This window comes from Serinus canaria, chromosome 6, assembly GCF_022539315.1.
Source record: "Serinus canaria isolate serCan28SL12 chromosome 6, serCan2020, whole genome shotgun sequence".
In the NCBI taxonomy this organism is placed as follows: Eukaryota; Metazoa; Chordata; class Aves; order Passeriformes; family Fringillidae; genus Serinus; species Serinus canaria.
Window position 1 is genome coordinate 1,672,729 of NC_066320.1, and position 18,847 is coordinate 1,691,575.

An 18,847-nucleotide genomic window follows, 5' to 3' on the forward strand; every position below is an offset into this window, starting at 1 on the left:
GTGAAACGTGAACATAGCTTAATCTAAAATGTCACTTTTTGCTTGGGGAAATTCCTGTTAGTGTTTAACAGTCGGTTATCCCTGTGAAGGAACCGGGAGTCCTTGCTGCCTTCTGCCTGCCTGGCAGTCGGGCACAGCCAGGGAGCAGGGGAGCTCGGAACATCACCTGGGCGTGGAACAGACCATTAGTCTGACTGCAAAAAGAAGAGAGGCGGGGTTTTTGGTGTTTTCTTTTGTCTGAGGAGGTGTCTTCAGTCCCTGTCTCACTGTGTGCATGGACCTCAGGTGAGTCCCTGCTTTGTGCCTTGTCCTCAATGACTGCAGGGAAATACTTATTTCAGCTACAGCACGCACAGGTACAGGGGCAGGACCTGCTGGGCTTGTCCTTTGCCACCTTGGGGAGAGCTCAGAGTTTCTCTTTGTTTTTTTATGAATGGAGGAGTTCAGGTGAAGGACTAAGACCCTTTCAGCCCTCTGGGCTGCGGTTGCAGAGTTACTGGGGAAGATGGGCCACACTCTTGGCCCCTTCAGACCTCTGCTTTTGTCATGCAGAATAAGAACAATGTTTCTGTCTCTTACCAGGACAGACAGTGAGGTAGCCTAAAAAATGCATGCAGCTGTAACAAGAGTTTTTGTTCTCTACCCAGTTTGCTAAATAATCTCTAATTCTAGAACCCAGTCTAAAAGTGGCATTTTACCATTTGTATTCAATTTCATGTGCAAGACAAGAGACAAGGCTTATTACTTGTATTTTTTTCCTTACAATCTGACATGGTGAAAACATTTTGTACTTAGATCATTGGATGTTGACCTTTTCCCCATTAGCTACTTGGAGAAATACAGGTTCTGCATGGTTTAATGTGTAAGCAGTCTTCTAAAAAATCAGCAGTCATCAGAAATAATTCTCTCTCTCAGCTTCCTGTTTATTAATCTAAATTGTGGCTTTGGCTGGAATTTTATACCAAACAAACTAACACGTTTAAGGAACCTTCTGTTTCCTTCTTTACAAAGGCTCTTGACAAGTGCTAGCAATACCTCCCTCCTCTCAGAAATCTTTCCGAGTAATTTGCCAAATAAAATTAGCTGAGGATAAGGAAAATTTTCAGTGGATATCTTTCACAGCTAATAGAAAAAATCATGCCCTATTCCATTCAAATAATTTTCTTTTCTTTTAGGTGATGTGACCCCTGCTGTCATGAATCCTCTCTCACAGCCACGCTCTGCTCCTTTGGCAGAAGCAATATGCTGGGCCATATCAGACATGAATGCAGATCATGTGGTGGTCACTCAGGAAACTTTAATGGAGCAGTTAGTGAAAAATTATCCAGGTAATTTGTCTGTTTCTCCCTCTTTTAAAAAGTGGCTGTATCATCAAGCTTGAGTTTCTAATATTGGACAAGGGATCAGGGAATGCTTACAGGCAAAGCTGGCAAGGTGAAGGAGTAGAAACGGTAGAATGCGCAAACTTCTCATCAATCTGTGAGTGTCACTGCATTGACTTGAATGCAATCCTTTCCACAGCTTTGAATCAATCTTTGAGAATTAGAGGGAACTGACTGTAGATAAGAGTATGTCCTTTTAAGGGGTGGGAAAGCACAGATGTGGTATTTAGGTGCTAGACATGGAACAGCATAAAATAGACTCTTGGATCACAGAGACTTGTTAAGTCCTCCTTTAAGAGACAGGAACACAGCTGACTTTGCAAAGGGACTGGGTAGGAGTCTACATCTGGTGTTTGCTATCAAAAACTATAACCAGCCTTAAATTCAGGTTTGTTGGTTGTATTCTAGCCCTTTTCTTCCTGAAAGGAAATGACTTACACTAAGGCTTCTTTAGTTCTTCACTTCTAGCCCAACTGGTTGGAGCATGGTGCAAATAATGCCAAGGTTGTGCAAATAATGCCAAGGTTGTGCATTTGATTCCCATATAGACCACTCATGAGTTGGACCTGATGATCCTTGTGGTCCCTTCCAACTCAGAATATTCTGTGATTCTGAGGGGATGGCAGCCACTTCCCTTAATATCTGAAAAATATCCCATTTCCCTTAGATCTGCAATATCAAAGTGTTATTGTGTTTGAGACTTTGAGCAGGCTCATTCTGGCCCTTTCTGCTTTGTTTGATACTGAGCTGCTTCTTTTGAGTCCTCTTAATCTTACAGCTCTGTGAATGTTATAGGCTGATCTGGCAGGCATTTTAACCAGTGGGAGAAATATTAATGCAACCCCACAAACTGGCACAGAACCATGCTAGCAATGTGTTGCACTCAGTAAGTGCCCTGTGGTAACCACAAGGCAGATTTTATAGTTCAGCCAGAAGTGGCATTCTCAAAGTTTGTAGGGACTGAAGGTATTTCTTGCTGTGTTTTCACCTTGCTGGAAGTTCTTAATTTGGTGGGCAGGAGGTCAGCTGTGACTAGACTAAGGACTCTGAGACACTGACACCTGATGGAAAGCTGCAGCTGAGACCAGTCTCTGTGAGATAATAAACTGACACCTGACCAAACTGCACCAGAAACTTCAGAGTGATGAAAGCCCCTGTTAAATAACATGCCAGGAGGGAAATGCTTTGAACAAGAGGTTGTTTGGTTTGTACCTGGCAGAAAGTCTCTCTCATGAATATCATATTCTGACAAACACAAAGACAACATCCTTGCTCCCTCACAGTGGTGCTGCAGTGGCAACACAGCTGGCCTTTTCCTAAATGCTTTGGGTATTTCATTTTCAGATGATTTCAGGGTTGTTGTACGAGAGAGATCTTTTGGCCAGCACTCATTTTATTTGAAAACTTGTTTCTGATTTGAAGGATCTGTCTCTTTGTTCTAGGCATTGCAGTGCCCTCCCACAATGTATTATATAATATCCTTGGCACTCTAATTAAGGAAAGAAAAATCTATCATACAGGAGAAGGATATTTCATTGTGACTCCCAACACTTATTTTATCACCAATGATGGCACAGAAGACAACAGAAGGTTCCTGTTGGAGGACAGTTGTTGCTGTTCATCATCTTCCATCACTGACCTGGTAAACATTAAGGCCTGTGCAGACCTAGTGAAAGAAAGCATTCCTACAGTACCCTTTTACAGATCCTGCCATTGCTTCCCTGACCAAAATATGCTCTGTGAACAAAGGCAAGGGCAGGTGATGAACCATGGATCTAATGCAGAGGGACAGAGAGGCTGCAGTGAATTGAAGCCTTCAATTCAAACTCAAGGCATCTCTGCATCTGCTGAGAACCATTCCTGGGACACCATCAAATCCTTGACATCTGTGAAAGCAAAACTGAAAAGCAAAATCTTTGGCCTTGGCCTTTTCTGGAGAAGTGGCTCTAAGAAACAAAAACACAAGAAGGAGTACTCCACTTTTTCAGGCCAGTTTCCTCCCCAGGAGTGGCCAGTCAGGGATGAAGATGACTTGAACAACATTCCACGTGATATTGAACATGAAATCATCAAGCGTATCAACCCCACTCTTACAGTTGATAATTTGATTAAACACACAATATTAATGCAGAAGTTTGAGGAGCAGAAAAAATGTAGCAGTAAAGAGAAGAAATACATCAGTAATGGTACCTTGGCTGAAGTGCCAACACTCAGGCAAAGCCATCTTTCAAAGGATTGTATTCAAAGGGCACCAAGCAAAACAGCAAAACACACCAGGAAGAACAAATCCAAGAGGGAAAAGCAGGTGAGCAGGAGCAGCAGGAAATCTCACAGACAGAAGCAAACATGCCAAAATGTGAAACTGGAAGAGAGCTTTTCACTGCCCATCAAAACCCAAGGGCCACCTGCTGCAGCACTGGAATCCCAGGTGATATACAAGAAGCAGATCAGGAATCCTTTCCAGGGTCTGCCATGGAGACCTCGAAGCTTTCCTGCCAGAGGGCACCAAGGTGGTGCTAACAGCCAGCTGAAGAGCCAGACTCAAAAGGGAGGAAAGGTTTTCCAAAGGCCACAGCCCTTGGCCTCCTCAGGACCCTTCGGCTGTGAAACTGAAAGGCTGGGGGCAGAAAGTGAGGCTGGCAAAGCTAAGCCAAACAACCTACTCCACGCTAATAGGTCTGACCTTCAACTAAAGAAAGACAGTCTCAGTGAAAATGGTAGTTATCCACAAGGCAGTAATCTGCAAATAGATAACAGAAGTAGATACTTCCTGGAGAGTAATATTTCTGAAGAAAATGTCTACAAAAGAGCAGTAAAAAAAAAATCCCCTTGCTCCCTCGTTGAAGATAATGGTGTGTGCCAAGAGGATGCAAAATTTCCATCCTACCTGAAAGATGAGCATTGCAGATGCAAAGCAGACACTGTATGTGAGCTCTTAGATCAACCAGCCAGTGACTTTCAAAATGTCCACCTTTCAAATTACACAGCCAGTGTTAATCTCACCCCAAAAAATGGTGTGAAATGCAGACCAAAGACTGATAAAAAGAATGAGCTTATATTTAACCATGAGTGTGCCAGCCATCCTGGATCAAGGGAGCTGGAAAGGGAAGGGTTTATTGCTAACTCCCTTCTTCTGTACCAAAAGGGACATGATGGTGACACCTGTCCCTTGTCACACCTGGATGAGAATTCTGAACAGCTGGCCCCTGGCCATGCCTTGTCAGCCACAGGAGACTGGAGCACAGCTGTGTCCCTAAAAGCCTCTGAGGTCAGTACCTGCCTTGCCCAGCACGACACAACTGTAAATAAATGTGAAATGAGATATGAGGGAAGTGCCAGCCCTGCAGATGGCTCCAGGGAGCACCCTAAACCAGCCAGCACAGAGGAAAGCTGGCTGTGCAGTCAGGCTCTTCTGAAAGGCCACAGAAAGGATGAAGGAACTGGCCTGACTGGATGTGGGAAGGGCTCAGCTGGGGCAGATTGCTGCCAGGCTGGCTCTGATGCTGGCACTCTGCAGAACTTCACCCCGGAGGTGGGAGGAAGAGCAGCACGCTGTGCTTTGGGCTCAGGGATCAAAGGAGTGAGGAACCCCCCAGGACAAAAAGAGCACTTTGTAAAGAGTACATGTCCTGAGAGCCCAGAACAGAAACACCCAGAAGGGACAGAAAACCACAGCATCACAGGAGACAGTGGAATTGACTCCCCAAGGTAAGAAAACGTGTGACACCAAGATGCTTTATCTCCAAAGTGGCCATCAGACTTAGGCAGAAATGTTGCAGTAAATCACAAACCCCTTCCCCAACAACATTTGTTAAAAAAATTATATTTGTAAAAAAAAATTCTATTTTTTTTAGACTTCAGTGTTATGATCTAGAAATACCCAAACTCTATAGCTCTGCTAATTCCTTTAACAGGAACATTCTCCCTAAATTTTCACAGTGTACATTTTGCCTGTAACTACACCTGAAAATCCCTTAATGGAAAATAAATTGCTATGAAACAAACTTTTACACAGAATCCTCCAAAACTTAACTAAACTGGCAAGAATCTATGTTAAAAGTCACATCCTTTTTTTTTTATTATTTTTCAACAGCAACACACATTCTTAATATCTTAAATGAGTGGTGTTTAACTGTAATTAAACCATTGGAGTCCTCATTAGAGTTGTACTGTCCCCTTGAGAAGGCAGTACATGAAGGAACAAACCACAAACTACAGTCTCTAAGGGAATCCTGCTCATTGTTCATCTTCCCTTGAGCAGCTCTTGACTGTGCACCCTTCCAAGCACATTTCCTCTGTATTACCTGGACATGAAGACTTGAAAGCTTTAGCAAAATGTATTTCAGAGGATTATTTTGACTGTGTGTACATATGCCCACCTGTGGCACTAAAAGATAAGCCAGCTCAGTTCATTTTTGGAATGTGGAGTCTGACTTCTATAATTATATTATTTTTAGGTGGACTGAAAAGAAGATGAACCTTCCTGCCAAATTCTAAAAGTATAAATAACAATGCAAGAAGGAGGACGAATGAAAGGACAATTGCAACAAAATTCATCTAACTCTGGTTGTGAATGTTTGATTATTTTTTAATGAGATTGATAAACTTTCCCCTTGTAACAAGGCAACCATAGTGTAAATGCAGCTGGTCACATCAGCGAGGCAGTCCCTAAATCAAAGCTGCTAGTTAAAACTTTTGACAGTAGAGTTTGGAGAGGTGATGTGTGTTCTGTTTACCCTCATCTTTAATTATTTTTTGTGTGTCCCTGTGATAATAAAGGTGAGAACTGGCATTCTTCATTCAGACCACCCCACTGACCTGGAGGGGGTTTGTTTCTCCAAAAGGAACTGCAGTTGGACAGGGCTGTTTCACACTGTAACTCTGCAAAGCCTTTCCTACTTGAGAAATCAGCACATGCTTCACTTTCCCTGCTAGAAAACAAATCAACCAGACACGCACCTGGTGCTACAAAAACTCCTTCAATCCCAAGGTTCTCTGACCGTGTCCTGCAGCACTCTCAGCTATCTTCAGTGTTTGTGTGTGCCAAGCAGGGTTTAGGCTTTGCAAATGAAGCAGAAGTAGCAGGAGACAGCAGCTGAGGACAGTGCCACTGCTGGGGCCAGAGCCTGCTCTGCTCCTGCCCTTCCAATTCCCTAAGGAACCCACATCCCGGCAGCTGTCAGGATGGATTCACACATTTTACTCCCTAAAGCTAATTTTTACTTCTTCCTCTGGATTTATCTACAAGCAGATTGTGCTGGGCTCATGCTGCATACCACCACAGGCTCGTGGATTTTAAATCTTAGTCATTTGGTCACACTGCCCTTTCCTGCCTCAGACTTTTCACTACTACTGAACGCTTCTCGGCGGTAGTTAGGGAGGCTGAAGCCGCCAGCTCCTGAAGCTGCCGGAGGTTTGCTCTGGGGAAGGCAGGGCCCAGGCAGGCCCGGCGGGACCAGGCGAGCCCTCATGGCGGACCCGTCATGGCGGCCGCCTCCTCCCGGCGTGCGGCGCGCGCGGGGCGCGCCGGGAGTTGCAGTCCTCGCGTTGTCCCCCGGGGCACGCCGGGAGTTGTGGTCCCACGCCGACTGCAGCAGACGATTGGCTGTCGGACGGCATGGCCCCGCCCCCGCGCTGCCGGATCCGCCGTCCATTGGCTGCCGGGCGCCAGGGCCGCTCGGACCGTGACGCGCGGCGGGCGCGCGGCTGGTGCGGAGCGCGGCGTGGCGGAGCGGCGGCGGCGGCGAGCGGAGATGCCCGAGGCCACCCGGTGCAGCAGCAGCAGCGGGGCCGAGTCGGGCTCCGACTGCTCCATGGACACCGAGGGGGTCCCGGAGAGCGGCCGCCGGCGGCACAAGGTACCAGGGAAGGGCGCCGGGTACGGCCTGGCCGCGCCCGCCCGCTGAGGCCGACGCCCGGCGAGTCCGGCCTTGGGTCGCGGCCGCCCGCACCGCCGGTGGCGCGGGCCGGGCGAGGCGTGCACGGCGCGGCCGCGGGGCGGCCCGGGCCGGGCGGCCACGTGCGCGGGCGGGCCGGGCCGAGGCCTCGCCGCGTGTTGGGGCGGCCCCGCCGGACGTGCTGGGCCTGCCGGAGCCGGCCGGGAGCCCGGGAAGCGCTTTTCCCGGCACCCGGAGCGGGGCAGAGCCCCGAAAGCCAAGGCCCCGTTGTCTCGTGGTCGGTAACTTGTCTCCTGAGCGGCGGCGGCCGGCAGGGATCTGTTGCCTTGTGTCAGCCACCGCCCCCGTCAGTAACTAGAACGTGCGCTTGAAGCTTTAACTGTTCTGCGCCCTCTTCTCTGTTCCGTGTCGCTTGGATCCACGAGCGTGTGTTTTCATTTGCTCTGTGCCTTGTCAGAAGGAGAAAAAGGAGAAGAAATCTAAACGCCGGGACAAGTTTCAGAGGGGAAAGACTCAGACAGATGACAGCGAGGAATCGGACGAGGAGCGTTATGCCCCGAAACCCAAGAAATCAAAGAGTGTCAGTAAACAGAACGGTCACACGAAAGAAGAAAGCGTGGAGAAATCGAGATTGTCCTCCTTTAGCAGCAAATCCTCCCGCAAAAGCCGGCAGAGTAGTTCCAGTGAAACGTCAAGTGAGAGCGAAAGTGAGAGCGAGCAGGATCAGGTAAAGCTGATGAGTGGTTTTAGTTACAGTGATGTGTTAGGGCTTTTAACTCCTGCACTCTAACACGGCCAAATTTAGTGGTCGTATTCCATTTCTACCCCTTTACTCATCAGTCGAAAGTGCTGTAAAATATCAAGATTTTAATTCTGCCAAGAATTTGTAAGAGTTTTGAATGATGAAAGTGCCGATGTGTTCGATCAGTGCATCGTGGTTTCCTCACTTCAGCAGCCTGGTGCTGTGGTAGCTGTTGCTGGACAGACAGATTGCTCTAAGGTGGAGCTTTAATAGGATTCAGCATAACGAGGTGTATGTGAATTTTGGGGTTGTCCTGTACAGAGCCAGGAGTTGGACTTGGTGATCCTTGTGGGTCCCTTCCAACTCGTGATATTTTGTAATTCTAATTCATTGTTTTCAGTTTTGGTTTGAGTGCTCAGCATTTACTGTGCTGTTAGATATGAAACAGCCTTAAACCTACAGATCACTCTTGCTAGCTTTGTCCAAGTTTGAAATATGATGTTAAAACAAAAAAGGCTCTTTAGCTGCAGTTGTGAAGAGTATGACACCAGTGCCTGTGCTGAATTTACTTGAATTCCCTTGAATTTACGGGCAGTCGTGTAATATTCACGTGGACTCTTACATGTGTTATTCTTTACCTAACAGGAGTTGACTGGAGAACAGAAGGAGGGTGCTTTCTCCAATTTTGCTATTTCCAAAGAAACTGTCCAGCTTCTTCAAGGTAAGTTTCTTGGCAAGGTGTGACTGTAGAATGTCGGTGGTCTCTGTTGTGTTTTTATGCTCAAACAAAATCCGGATCAATAATTTTTGAGATGTGCTGTGCTCGTGCCCGTACAAGCACAGATGCTGTGCAGAAGACATTGCTTGCCTGCTCTAAATCCACCTTAGAGCACACACTTTGCAGTGTTGTCCAGTTCAGCCTTTGCAATAAAAGTCTAAATGACATGAGCCAAGGAAAAAAAATGATGTGTGCGAATTTTTCAATTAAAGGTTATTCTGGTGTGAATAAAGAAAATGCAATTATATTTAGCATCTTTGGTGTTTGTTTATACATGAATTAGTACAAATTAGGAACAGAAGGGGTTTTGAGATGTGAATTATTTGAAAGGAAGAGGTTTTCACAGATAGCTGAGGAGTGTTGCATAAATAAAGGCACAGTAATGACACCCTTTCATAAAGGCTGATAACTTCCTCTGCCCTAGCTAGCACTGTGTCTGGTAGTGTGAAGTGGCAGAATAAAATGGGCAGTCCCAGGGCACTCTCTGCAGATGACTCATCTGATTAATAAATCAGTGGAGGTGTTGATCCAGTCCTGACTTACTTTAGAGTTGATGGAAGTTCTTGCAGTAATTTCCACTGAAGAGTATGAAAGAGCACTTGTAAAATGATCATATTAAGGAAATCTCTTGAAATTGCCACAGCTCGAGGAGTGACATACCTGTTCCCTGTGCAAGTGAAGACCTTCAACCCAGTGTTTTCTGGCAAGGATGTCATTGCTCAAGCACGAACTGGAACAGGGAAAACATTCTCTTTTGCCATTCCCTTAATTGAAAAGCTTCAGGGAGACTCACAGGAAAGAAGAAGAGGCCGTCCACCAAAGGTAACTGTGCCTGGCTAGGGTGGTGATTTGCTTTGTCTTACATCCAAATGATTCAGCTATTTCAGCTGCTGGAGCAGCTCTTCAGGTCTGTGCAGGGGTAAGCTAACCCACATTAAAGGTGCTTTGAAAGCTGTGTCCGCTGCATCCTGTGCTGCCTCCCAGCCTCTGATGAAGAGTGCACAACAGCTCTATCCACTTGTCAGTTCCTTTTTCTGCCACAGGGAGACCAAAACTACAGGTGGACAACGTGTTCCTGTATAATTTTGCTCAGTCACGTTACCAGTTCAGGGCTAGTGGCTCCTGGATGCTTATTTTTTTCCTAAATTGCTAACAGATTAGTTACTAATTGTAATTTGACAGCTTGATAAAAACTGTCTACTCAAACGTGTTTCTTTCTAAAACATGTAAACAGTGGGAGGTTTTAAAAATAGACTTCGTTTTCACTAGGAACACCACCAAATGTTGAAGCTTCTGCTCCAGGGAGTGCAGATTTATTATGAGCTGTGTTCATTCTGCTAAGAATACCAAGTGTGGTTTTTCACTGAATTCTTATGATGCCTCCAGAAAAACTAGAGAGGCCAAAGCTGAGCACATCCTCATTAATAATTTTTGTCAGTTTGTTTCATCTTGTCAGTCATCTCAGAGATTACCTGAAGTGCCTTCCAGAAGTGGCACTAGCAGTTTTGTGTGCATCTGCCCATCACATTGCTGGGCTGATTGAGAATGCTGCCTCTAGGTTTGGCACAGTCTTTTGGAAAAGGAAGGGCTTTCTTCAAGGGAGACATAAGCCTTGCAAAAGATTCCAGACCTCACTCTAGCATAATACACTGCTGCCTGCCTTTTGGTAATGGGGTTTGATGTTGGAGGAGGTGCTAGGATAAGGATGTTAAGGTTCCTTTGTGAGGTGACTGATCCCAGCTTGGAGAGCAGTGCTTCAGTGACATTTTTACACAATCAGTTCACCTGCCTGCAGGGAGGGCTGTGAGCTGCAGGAGAGGATGGCTCCCTGGGTGCCTCTGCAGGGCTGTGGGTTAGCACAGCAGCTCTGCAGGCTGAACATATGTTTCCCTGAGCCACAGGGAAGCTGAGAGACAGCTGACAGCTCTTCCTTGCACCTTCTCACAGGACTGTGAAGCAAAAACCTTTTGTTACCCACATTCTTCAGTCTTGTATTCAAACAGCATATGCACATGTAGAAGGAAACTTGTAGCTGGTCTGTTCAGGAGCCAAAGCTAAATAAGATTTAAATCCCTCCTATCCTGTTCAGAAAGAAGTTAGCCTGTCCTAAATGACTATATGTTGAAGAGTTTAATGATGTTACAAGAGACTTGAGCAGTGTGTTTCTCCAGCCTTTGCTTAGAGAATTATTTTAAACAGATTTTTTTTTTTTTTTTAATTTTACAAAGGGTCAGATGTAAATAATGATCAGAAGTCTAGTGGTTTCTTGGCAGAAGCCACGCTGAGAAAACATCTGTTTTGTCTTTTTTTCTCGGCAGGTTCTAGTTCTTTGTCCAACAAGAGAGCTGGCAAATCAGGTTGCCAAAGATTTCAAGGATATCACAAGGAAGCTGACAGTAGGTTGTTTTTATGGAGGAACTCCCTATAATGGACAAAGTAAGTGATTCTTGGGACTAATAATTTTAATATTGATTGACTGCCATATTTAAGAAGTGCAGTTGGGTCTTTCCAGACACACACTTGTAACTCAAGAGCTGGAGACTGTTTATGGAAAATTCAGCAGTTCAAAATGTATCTTCTTATGGAGATAAATAGCTGTGGTTCTCAGTTGTATTCTTGGTGTTACTTTTCTACTCATGTACCTTAAATTAAAGTGAAACAGTATGCTGTGTCTATGACCCATATCTTGGGTTCTTGTAAACCCATTTTCATTAAAAAAGTTTGGTTTTACAGCTGTGACTGGGAATGTGTTTTTTCATGTCGTAAGAGATATGTAGAGGATTTGTAAAGTGGAGAAGAAATTGTTGTGACAGCATAATTTACTGCCTTGGTGATTGTAAACAAGGAATGAGAGTGAGCTCTTTCATTGTGATACATCTTGAGACATTAGAGATGATTTCTTCTCAGAACCTCAGGAAGGAGTTGATTTCAGTAATGTGGATAATTAAATAAATAAATTTTTACAAAGTCTCCAGTTAAAGTAGATAAAGTAGATATAGTAGAGAGTGCTCCCTGGTTCACTGCTAACTCCTGTGTTCCCTGTTGACCAGTTGACCTCATGAGAAGTGGCATTGACATTTTGGTGGGGACACCTGGTCGGATCAAGGACCACCTGCAGAATGGCAAGCTGGACCTTACCAAGGTCAAACACGTTGTGCTGGATGAAGTTGATCAGATGCTGGACATGGGATTTGCTGAGCAAGTGGAAGACATTTTACGAGTTGCATACAAGAAGGGTAATCTCAATACTGAAACAAATAGTTAGAAATATTAGTAATAATTTAGTTGGCAAAAATTCAGGTAGAAGGTGATTTTTGTTTAGAAATAACTGAATATTATGTATTGTGAATATGTGGGAATCATTCACAGAACCTGTGCAGAGCTTGAAGTCCAGTACCTAGGGGTCTGTAAATAACTATCATTGGTACTTATCTTTAAATTGTGCTTGGACTTCTTTAAATTAAAAGGAATTAGCTTTTTAGCCTTTTCACTGCTTGAAAACAGACTGGAGTAACTTTTTTATAATCTTGAAATTATTTAGACTTTCTAGAATATTTTTTACTCCATGTGTTGGTAAGGCATAAATTTAAAAAACTTGATTGGCTTCTTTACATTAGGTACTGATATTTATCCTCTCTTTTAATCACCCATATAATCAACTTGTGTACTTGTGTTAGGTGGAATACATGAAGTTTGTGAACCATTGTTTTTTTTTGTTAAGATTCTGAAGACAATCCCCAGACACTGCTGTTCTCTGCCACTTGCCCACACTGGGTGTATGATGTGGCTAAGAAATACATGAAGTCTAGATATGAACAGATTGACCTTATTGGGAAAAGAACTCAGAAGGCTGCTACAACAGTAGAAGTGAGTAAGCTCATGTGAAACGTTTTCAGGCCTTTTCCCTTTTCTTTTATGCTACAAAAGGTTACCTCTTCCTAAGGTGCATTATCACAGTGATGTTGGAAGTTGTTTCCAGAATTTTTTCCAAGTGTAAGGCATGTTACAGCTGGTCCAGTTGGTTTTGGGTTTAGGTCTGTCTTCTCTCATCACAGGTAGAGATGAGATTTTCTAGTTAGTTGTGTGGGTTTCCACAGAAAATCAGTACCTGAATTTATCCAAGCTGTAAGCAAAAGGCACACATGAGCATCAGCCTGCTGCTTTTAATTCTCCATGGACATCCCAGCTGTCTTCTGGTGTTCTGTATACAAGATGCTTTTTTTCAAACTTCCTGTGGTATCTCACCTCAGTAGCCCTTTGCTTCCTGTGCAGTAAATACCATAGCAAGGAATATAATACATATATGCTAGGGGCCTGATTTGCTCTTCCTGTAATTATTTTGCTGAACATTAGACTAATGGTGGTGGGCATAAATAAGAGCCTTGTGGATTTTGGATGTTCCAGGATTGTGAGTGAGTTAGCACATTATCCCCATCAGGGAACTGTACAACTCTTTACTCTTTCTGTATTTGACAGTTCCAAATGTATTTTAAAGGACTCTTAACTTTACAGAAGCTAATCACTGGAATTTCTTTCTGTAGCATTTGGCAATAGAGTGTCACTGGTCTCAGAGAGCTGCAGTTATTGGAGATGTCATTCAGGTCTACAGTGGCAGCCATGGGAGGACCATTGTCTTCTGTGAGACCAAAAAGGAGGCAAATGAACTGGCTCTGAATGCTTCAATCAAACAGGTATTTTATCGGGTGTATTAAGTAACAAAACCTGTCAGAGATGTATCAACCCCATGTTGATAGCAGACCTGTGCTGAGTAAGGTTTATAGAGAGAGTTTCAAAGTGCATAGGGCAGGCTTTTGTGTCTGGTCAGACAGGATTTCACTCTTTTCATGCATATGAAACAAAAATTGTAGATTACTATTTTGGCACAGCCAAGCATTACATAGATGGTGTGGATAGCAAGTTAGGGCAGGTTTTTCATATGTCACGGTAATTAGACATGAGCTGAGGCACACATTGTCTCAGTTCTGTTTTCCTGCCATTGTTAAAAGTCTTTGAGGTATAGGAATAAGAATTACTGAGTACATATTGTGAGACACCTAAAATATAAACTCAGGTAATTCAGTTCTTCTTCTTTACCTTGCCACACAGTACCTATCAAATACCAAGATTTTGTACCCAAAACTGACCAAGGAATGGAGTGCTGTCTTGGATCTTGGTATGGTTCTAAAATAATACTGTTTTCCAGGATTGCCAGTCGTTGCATGGTGACATTCCTCAGAAGCAGAGAGAGATCACACTGAAGGGTTTTAGAAATGGTTCATTTAAAGTTCTGGTTGCAACCAATGTAGCTGCCCGTGGTTTAGATATCCCAGAAGTTGACCTGGTTGTACAGAGCTCACCACCAAAGGTAAGAGACTGTTATGTTGGATGTCTTGAGTAATCTGTAGTCTTGTTTTCAAGTGGTGTATGCTATCAGCTGATGGTATTGACCACACAGACTTCATCAGCTTTGTGCTTAAGGGAGAGAAACATCCAGATATGTAGAAGTAGTTTCTTAGAGGATTTTTGGGGAGTGTGTCAGTCCCTAGTATGTTTAAAGATTATTTCCTTCAAATGTCTTCTTATGAGGCTGTGCAAAGCCTTCCCTTGGGTTCTGGGTGTGGTGATTGCAAGGCTGGGAGCAGTGGGAGGAATGATTTTCTTGAATGGGGGTGAATGTGAGGTGTGGACCACAACCGTGAGAACATTAGCTGAAATTAAAGGATTTCAAAGAAACAATGTAATGATTCAGAGAATAAGCTGTTAATGGTTACTGCAGTAACCATGCTCCCGTGGATGTGCAGGAGGGGAATGGGATTGCTGTAGGGGTACACACACTCCAGATGTGTGGTGATGCATAAAGAAAAGTTGATCTATGCTCATGGCTCTGCCTTTCAAGCCGTGATTTCTAGATGATTATGGAAAAGCCTCTTTGGTCGATGCCAGTGAAACAATGTTTTCTGATGATGCACTTACTGTGCATTGTCCGGGCTTATCTGTAATGGCTTCTACAAGTGATGTGGATGCAATGAATTGATGACATGCCAATGGATTAGGTGACTCATAGGGGCTCTCTCTCTCAAGGATGTGGAGTCCTACATACACCGCTCCGGGCGCACGGGCCGAGCTGGGCGCACTGGGATCTGCATCTGCTTCTATCAGCGGAAGGAGGAATACCAGCTGAGACACGTGGAACAAAAAGCGGTACAGTACAGCTTTCTTCTCATTGCAGGATCTTCAACTGCAGAATGCAGTTTGTAAAGCACCCAGAGGAGGTTTGGGTAGCTTGAGGAGGGTGCCTGCAGTGTCACTGTGGAGCAGGGAGAGCACTGCCGAGTTTTAACAGCCACTCATTTTCAGCAAATGCCAGTAAGGTTGTCCTTGTGGAAATAAGAAAAAACTCGCAGTATTTTTGTGTGGTGTTCACCCTGGTTATCATATGATCAGCGATGTGCATATGTTACTTGCATTTTTGCACTTTGTGCAGTGTCCCATATGCTGGTTTCGTCTACAATTATGTGGTTGTGATGAGGTGATTTATTCCTGGCACATAAAGCAGTGTAACGTTTAGACTAAGGCTCTGTAATTTGTACTTAAATCCAAATCTATTAGACTAAAAGTCGAAATTTAGAATTTGTAGAACTCTGTTTTCCCCAGAAATGTACCAAAGTGGTTTCTGTTTTCAGTCTAAGATCACTGAGTCGTTTAAACTGATCTGGTACATGAAAGCCTTCTAAGTGTTGCCCATTTTCCTGTAAGCTTAACCTTACAATTTTCACTAGGAAAAGTTGGAAAATAAAAGGTGAAAATAACAATTACAGACTTAAAAGCTTGATGTGTTGGAGTTCAGTACTGCTTCTTTAGAACTGAATTATTTATGGTCTGCAATTTTTATTTGTCTTTTGCATTTTAAATTTCAGGGCATTACATTCAAGCGTGTTGGTGTTCCTACCGCAACAGACATAATAAAGGCTTCCAGCAAAGATGCCATGAGGTGTGTTTGGGGACTCAAGCCCTGTTGTATCTCCCTGACTTCTTCAGAAGGGCTGTTTGAATTATTCTTTACTGTCTCTTTTGAACTTTCTGAGTACTGTTGAAATCTTGGACTACTGTAATTTTTTTTCTATTCCAGAGCCTATTGGTGTATAAATTGTTCGTATTTTTTTGCTTTAACTACTTAGGTGCCTGGATTCTGTTCCTCAGACTGCTATTGAGTATTTCAGAGAATCTGCTCAGTTGCTAATAAAAGAGAAGGGACCAGTTAATGCTCTGGCTGCAGCTCTGGCCCATATTTCGGGTGCTACTTCCATTGAGCAGCGCTCACTGCTGAACTCAGATGTGGTAAGGAATGGGCTATGGCTTAAAGCTTGTCTTGAAACTGGAAAGAAACAACACACCTCTGTGTTGTGTGAATAGAGAATTATTTATCTCCTGACCATTTTGTTTAAAAACCATGCTTAAGCCACTAGGAACTACTGATTTTGTTAAAAGCAGCGATTTAGTGGCAGTAAGGATACCTGATGCCCTGTCACAGTACCTACTTGAAGATTTAAGTAGTAAACTGTAAATTGACAGGTTTCTCCCGTCTGATATATGTGCTGAAGCTTATTCCTTTGCCTGAGCCCCATTTCTTTTTAGGGATTTGTTACAATGATACTGCGCTGCTCTGAGGAAATAAGCAACATGAGCTATGCCTGGCGAAGGCTGCGAGAAGTGTTGGGTGATGATATTGATCGGAAGGTGAACAGGATGTGTTTCCTCAAGGGAAAAATGGTAACTCTCTGGTTTGTTTCTTTGATACTGGGCTCTTCTGATTGCAGCCTTTTCTCAGCAATTGTCAGGGGAGCTATTTGGTCTGTTTCTCTATTCCAGGCACTGTTGATGATGGGCCTCAGTCTGGTTTTTTTAGTGCTTAGGGCTCTGCTGGCATGCTCGGGAGGTAGGATAATGCATGGCTATGGGGATAGTAGAACAGGTGCAAGGTATGAAGCATGTTAACTCTGCCTTAATGCCAAAACAGAAAAGTGTTTCTTAGGACAGTCAGTTCTCAAAGTGCCTGCCTGTCAGGTGTAGAATTGTGGGCTCTGTTGTTTTTAGTTGCAGTCACTTAAAACGCTTACCTTGTATGCATTAAAATGATTCTTTCTTTTTAGGGTGTGTGCTTTGATGTTCCTGTGGCAGACCAAAAAGACATAGAGGTATGTTCATTGCAAATTCTGGGTGCAGCAGGCTTAAGATGAAACTTGCTGGATTGGGTTAGACTAAAAACATTATGTAGCCTTTATCCTGCCTTTCCTAGCGGCAAAAGGGATTGCTCGGAAGGAACTGAAGAACAGAACAAGCTCACACTGTTTCTTTTCTAAGGCATTCTCCTGTGACCAAAAGTCTGTAACTTGAAACTTTTGCACTGAGAAAAGTGTTGGATTCATCTTTGTAGGCAGCAAGTTTTATTCCTCTTTTCTGTATTCCCTGCCTCCCATTTTCACCCAGAATTTTCTCCATAGTAAAGTGAATTCAGATTTTTGCTTGGTAGCCATTAGTATAACCATGCCAGAATTATTGATCCCTTCTTAGAAGCTTGAACCCCATACATCAGCTCACAATTTCACCTTTTCAGTTGAGCAGATTTAATAATTCTTTCATACCCTGTATTTGTATTCCTAGAATTTAACGTACTGTGTCTGACTCCATTCCCACAGGCAAGGTGGGAGGATTCTAAACACTGGCGTTTGTGTGTGGCCACGGAATTACCAGAGTTGGTCGAGTCTGCTCGAGGAGGAGGAGGAGGAGGAGGGAGTGGTGGAGGGAATGGCCGAAGCTTCTCCAGCTCCAGGAACGGGCGGCGTGGTGGCTCTGGTAGAAACAGGTTCAGGAGCAGAGGCCAGAAACGAAGTTTCAGCAGAGCATTTGAACATTAACTTCAACAATCTAGAAGTGAGAAAAAAAATGGGACTGAAGTATTTTATATTACATTACACTAGGCTGTTTCTGTGTGTTTGTACCATTGGGGAAAAATACTTCATTAAGATTTTTTTTTTGTCAGTAACTACTTTGCTCATAAACAAGGTTCTGTTCATTAAAAAAAAAAAGTACAAAGAAAAAAACCCAAAAAACCTGCAAGAAAAAAATAATTGTTTCTTTTTGTTTCTCATATTGCTCTTTGAATCTTTCCATAATATGTCTGTTGCGTTCAAAACTGTAGCCTGGTTCACTGTATAATACATAGATCTGAATTGCTGCTCAAACCTGTACATTTTCGGATAAAATTAAGTATTATTTTACAACTTCATATATTGTTGTCACGTATTTGAAGCAGTATTTTGCAGGTGGAGATGTGGGAAGGTGCCAGATGGGGGAGCGTGGCAACAGGGGCCCTTGAAAGAAAAAGAAATCAGTTTGGTTTCTATTTTGTGGGTTTGTTATGAAGCTCTTCTTTCCCTAAAACATAGTAGTTTTTAGTTTCTGTCCCAAACTGTCATTCCTTATAAAATGGGGGTAGGGAAGGCAGTTTCTGAAGCATGAGGGGAAGCCCCCTGAGGAGACCCATAACCCCATGAGGGTGTTGCAAAATGTGGAATATGTCAAGATTATCACATAGGTAAGGATGTTCTTCAATGGAAGAGCTTTGAATATTCTCAGGCCTGATCAGTGGAATGAATAGCAGGAGCCCTTACTCAAGGACATCCTGGAGCTAACAAGCTTAGTGAATCAGTATATTGATGTATATCCATGTATATATACATTGCTGGGTTGGCAAAATACTCAAGGTCCACGTATCCTATGAGTGAACTATGTTTTAGTATTGTGACTAAAAATCAGGGCTGTGGGTCAGAAAGGTGCTTACATAGAGGGTCAAGTCCCTTTTGCTGAGCATGTGGAGACGTTATTTGGGATTACTTAAGCTGTATGGAAAGCACTAACCAATCCCTATGGCGGGCCTGTGCTGGCACGTTACTAAGCCTGAATTTCCGTGGTGGTGCGACACTTGTGCAACGCCACCGAGCGCCCGGCCTTGAGCAGCTCCGAAAGCATTAAGGTCTCTCAAGAGTGT

At 43.8% G+C, this 18,847-nt stretch overlaps 2 protein-coding genes across 2 annotated transcripts; both read left to right on the forward strand.

The window, feature by feature from the left end:
- Positions 1-274: 274 nt before the first annotated feature.
- Positions 275-5,879, forward strand: STOX1 (storkhead box 1). The gene is made up of 6 exons (XM_050976420.1): positions 275-285; positions 583-590; positions 1,176-1,328; positions 2,825-4,650; positions 4,900-5,090; positions 5,840-5,879. Exons 1-6 carry the CDS (start codon positions 275-277, stop codon positions 5,877-5,879), a joined length of 2,229 nt encoding a protein of 742 aa, XP_050832377.1.
- A 1,191-nt stretch (positions 5,880-7,070) lies between these two features.
- Positions 7,071-18,085, forward strand: LOC103821205 (nucleolar RNA helicase 2-like). The gene is made up of 15 exons (XM_030241323.2): positions 7,071-7,240; positions 7,737-8,006; positions 8,667-8,742; positions 9,443-9,621; positions 11,118-11,235; positions 11,850-12,035; positions 12,521-12,666; positions 13,341-13,490; positions 14,003-14,164; positions 14,881-15,000; positions 15,717-15,790; positions 15,978-16,137; positions 16,435-16,569; positions 16,950-16,994; positions 17,496-18,085. Exons 1-15 carry the CDS (start codon positions 7,136-7,138, stop codon positions 17,712-17,714), a joined length of 2,145 nt encoding a protein of 714 aa, XP_030097183.1. The 5' UTR covers positions 7,071-7,135; the 3' UTR covers positions 17,715-18,085.
- Positions 18,086-18,847: the final 762 nt, after the last annotated feature.

Bases quoted from the DNA above. Each gene is read 5' to 3' on its own strand.
- STOX1 (XM_050976420.1), top strand. The intron at 4,651-4,899 runs GTCAGTACCTGC...GGCACTCTGCAG, and splicing joins TGTCCCTAAAAGCCTCTGAG to AACTTCACCCCGGAGGTGGG. The intron at 5,091-5,839 runs GTAAGAAAACGT...TATTATTTTTAG, and splicing joins AGTGGAATTGACTCCCCAAG to GTGGACTGAAAAGAAGATGA.
- LOC103821205 (XM_030241323.2), top strand. From the start codon at position 7,136: ATGCCCGAGGCCACCCGGTGCAGCAGCAGCAGCGGGGCCGAGTCGGGC. The intron at 15,791-15,977 runs GTGTGTTTGGGG...TTAACTACTTAG, and splicing joins TCCAGCAAAGATGCCATGAG to GTGCCTGGATTCTGTTCCTC. The intron at 16,995-17,495 runs GTATGTTCATTG...CCATTCCCACAG, and splicing joins CAGACCAAAAAGACATAGAG to GCAAGGTGGGAGGATTCTAA.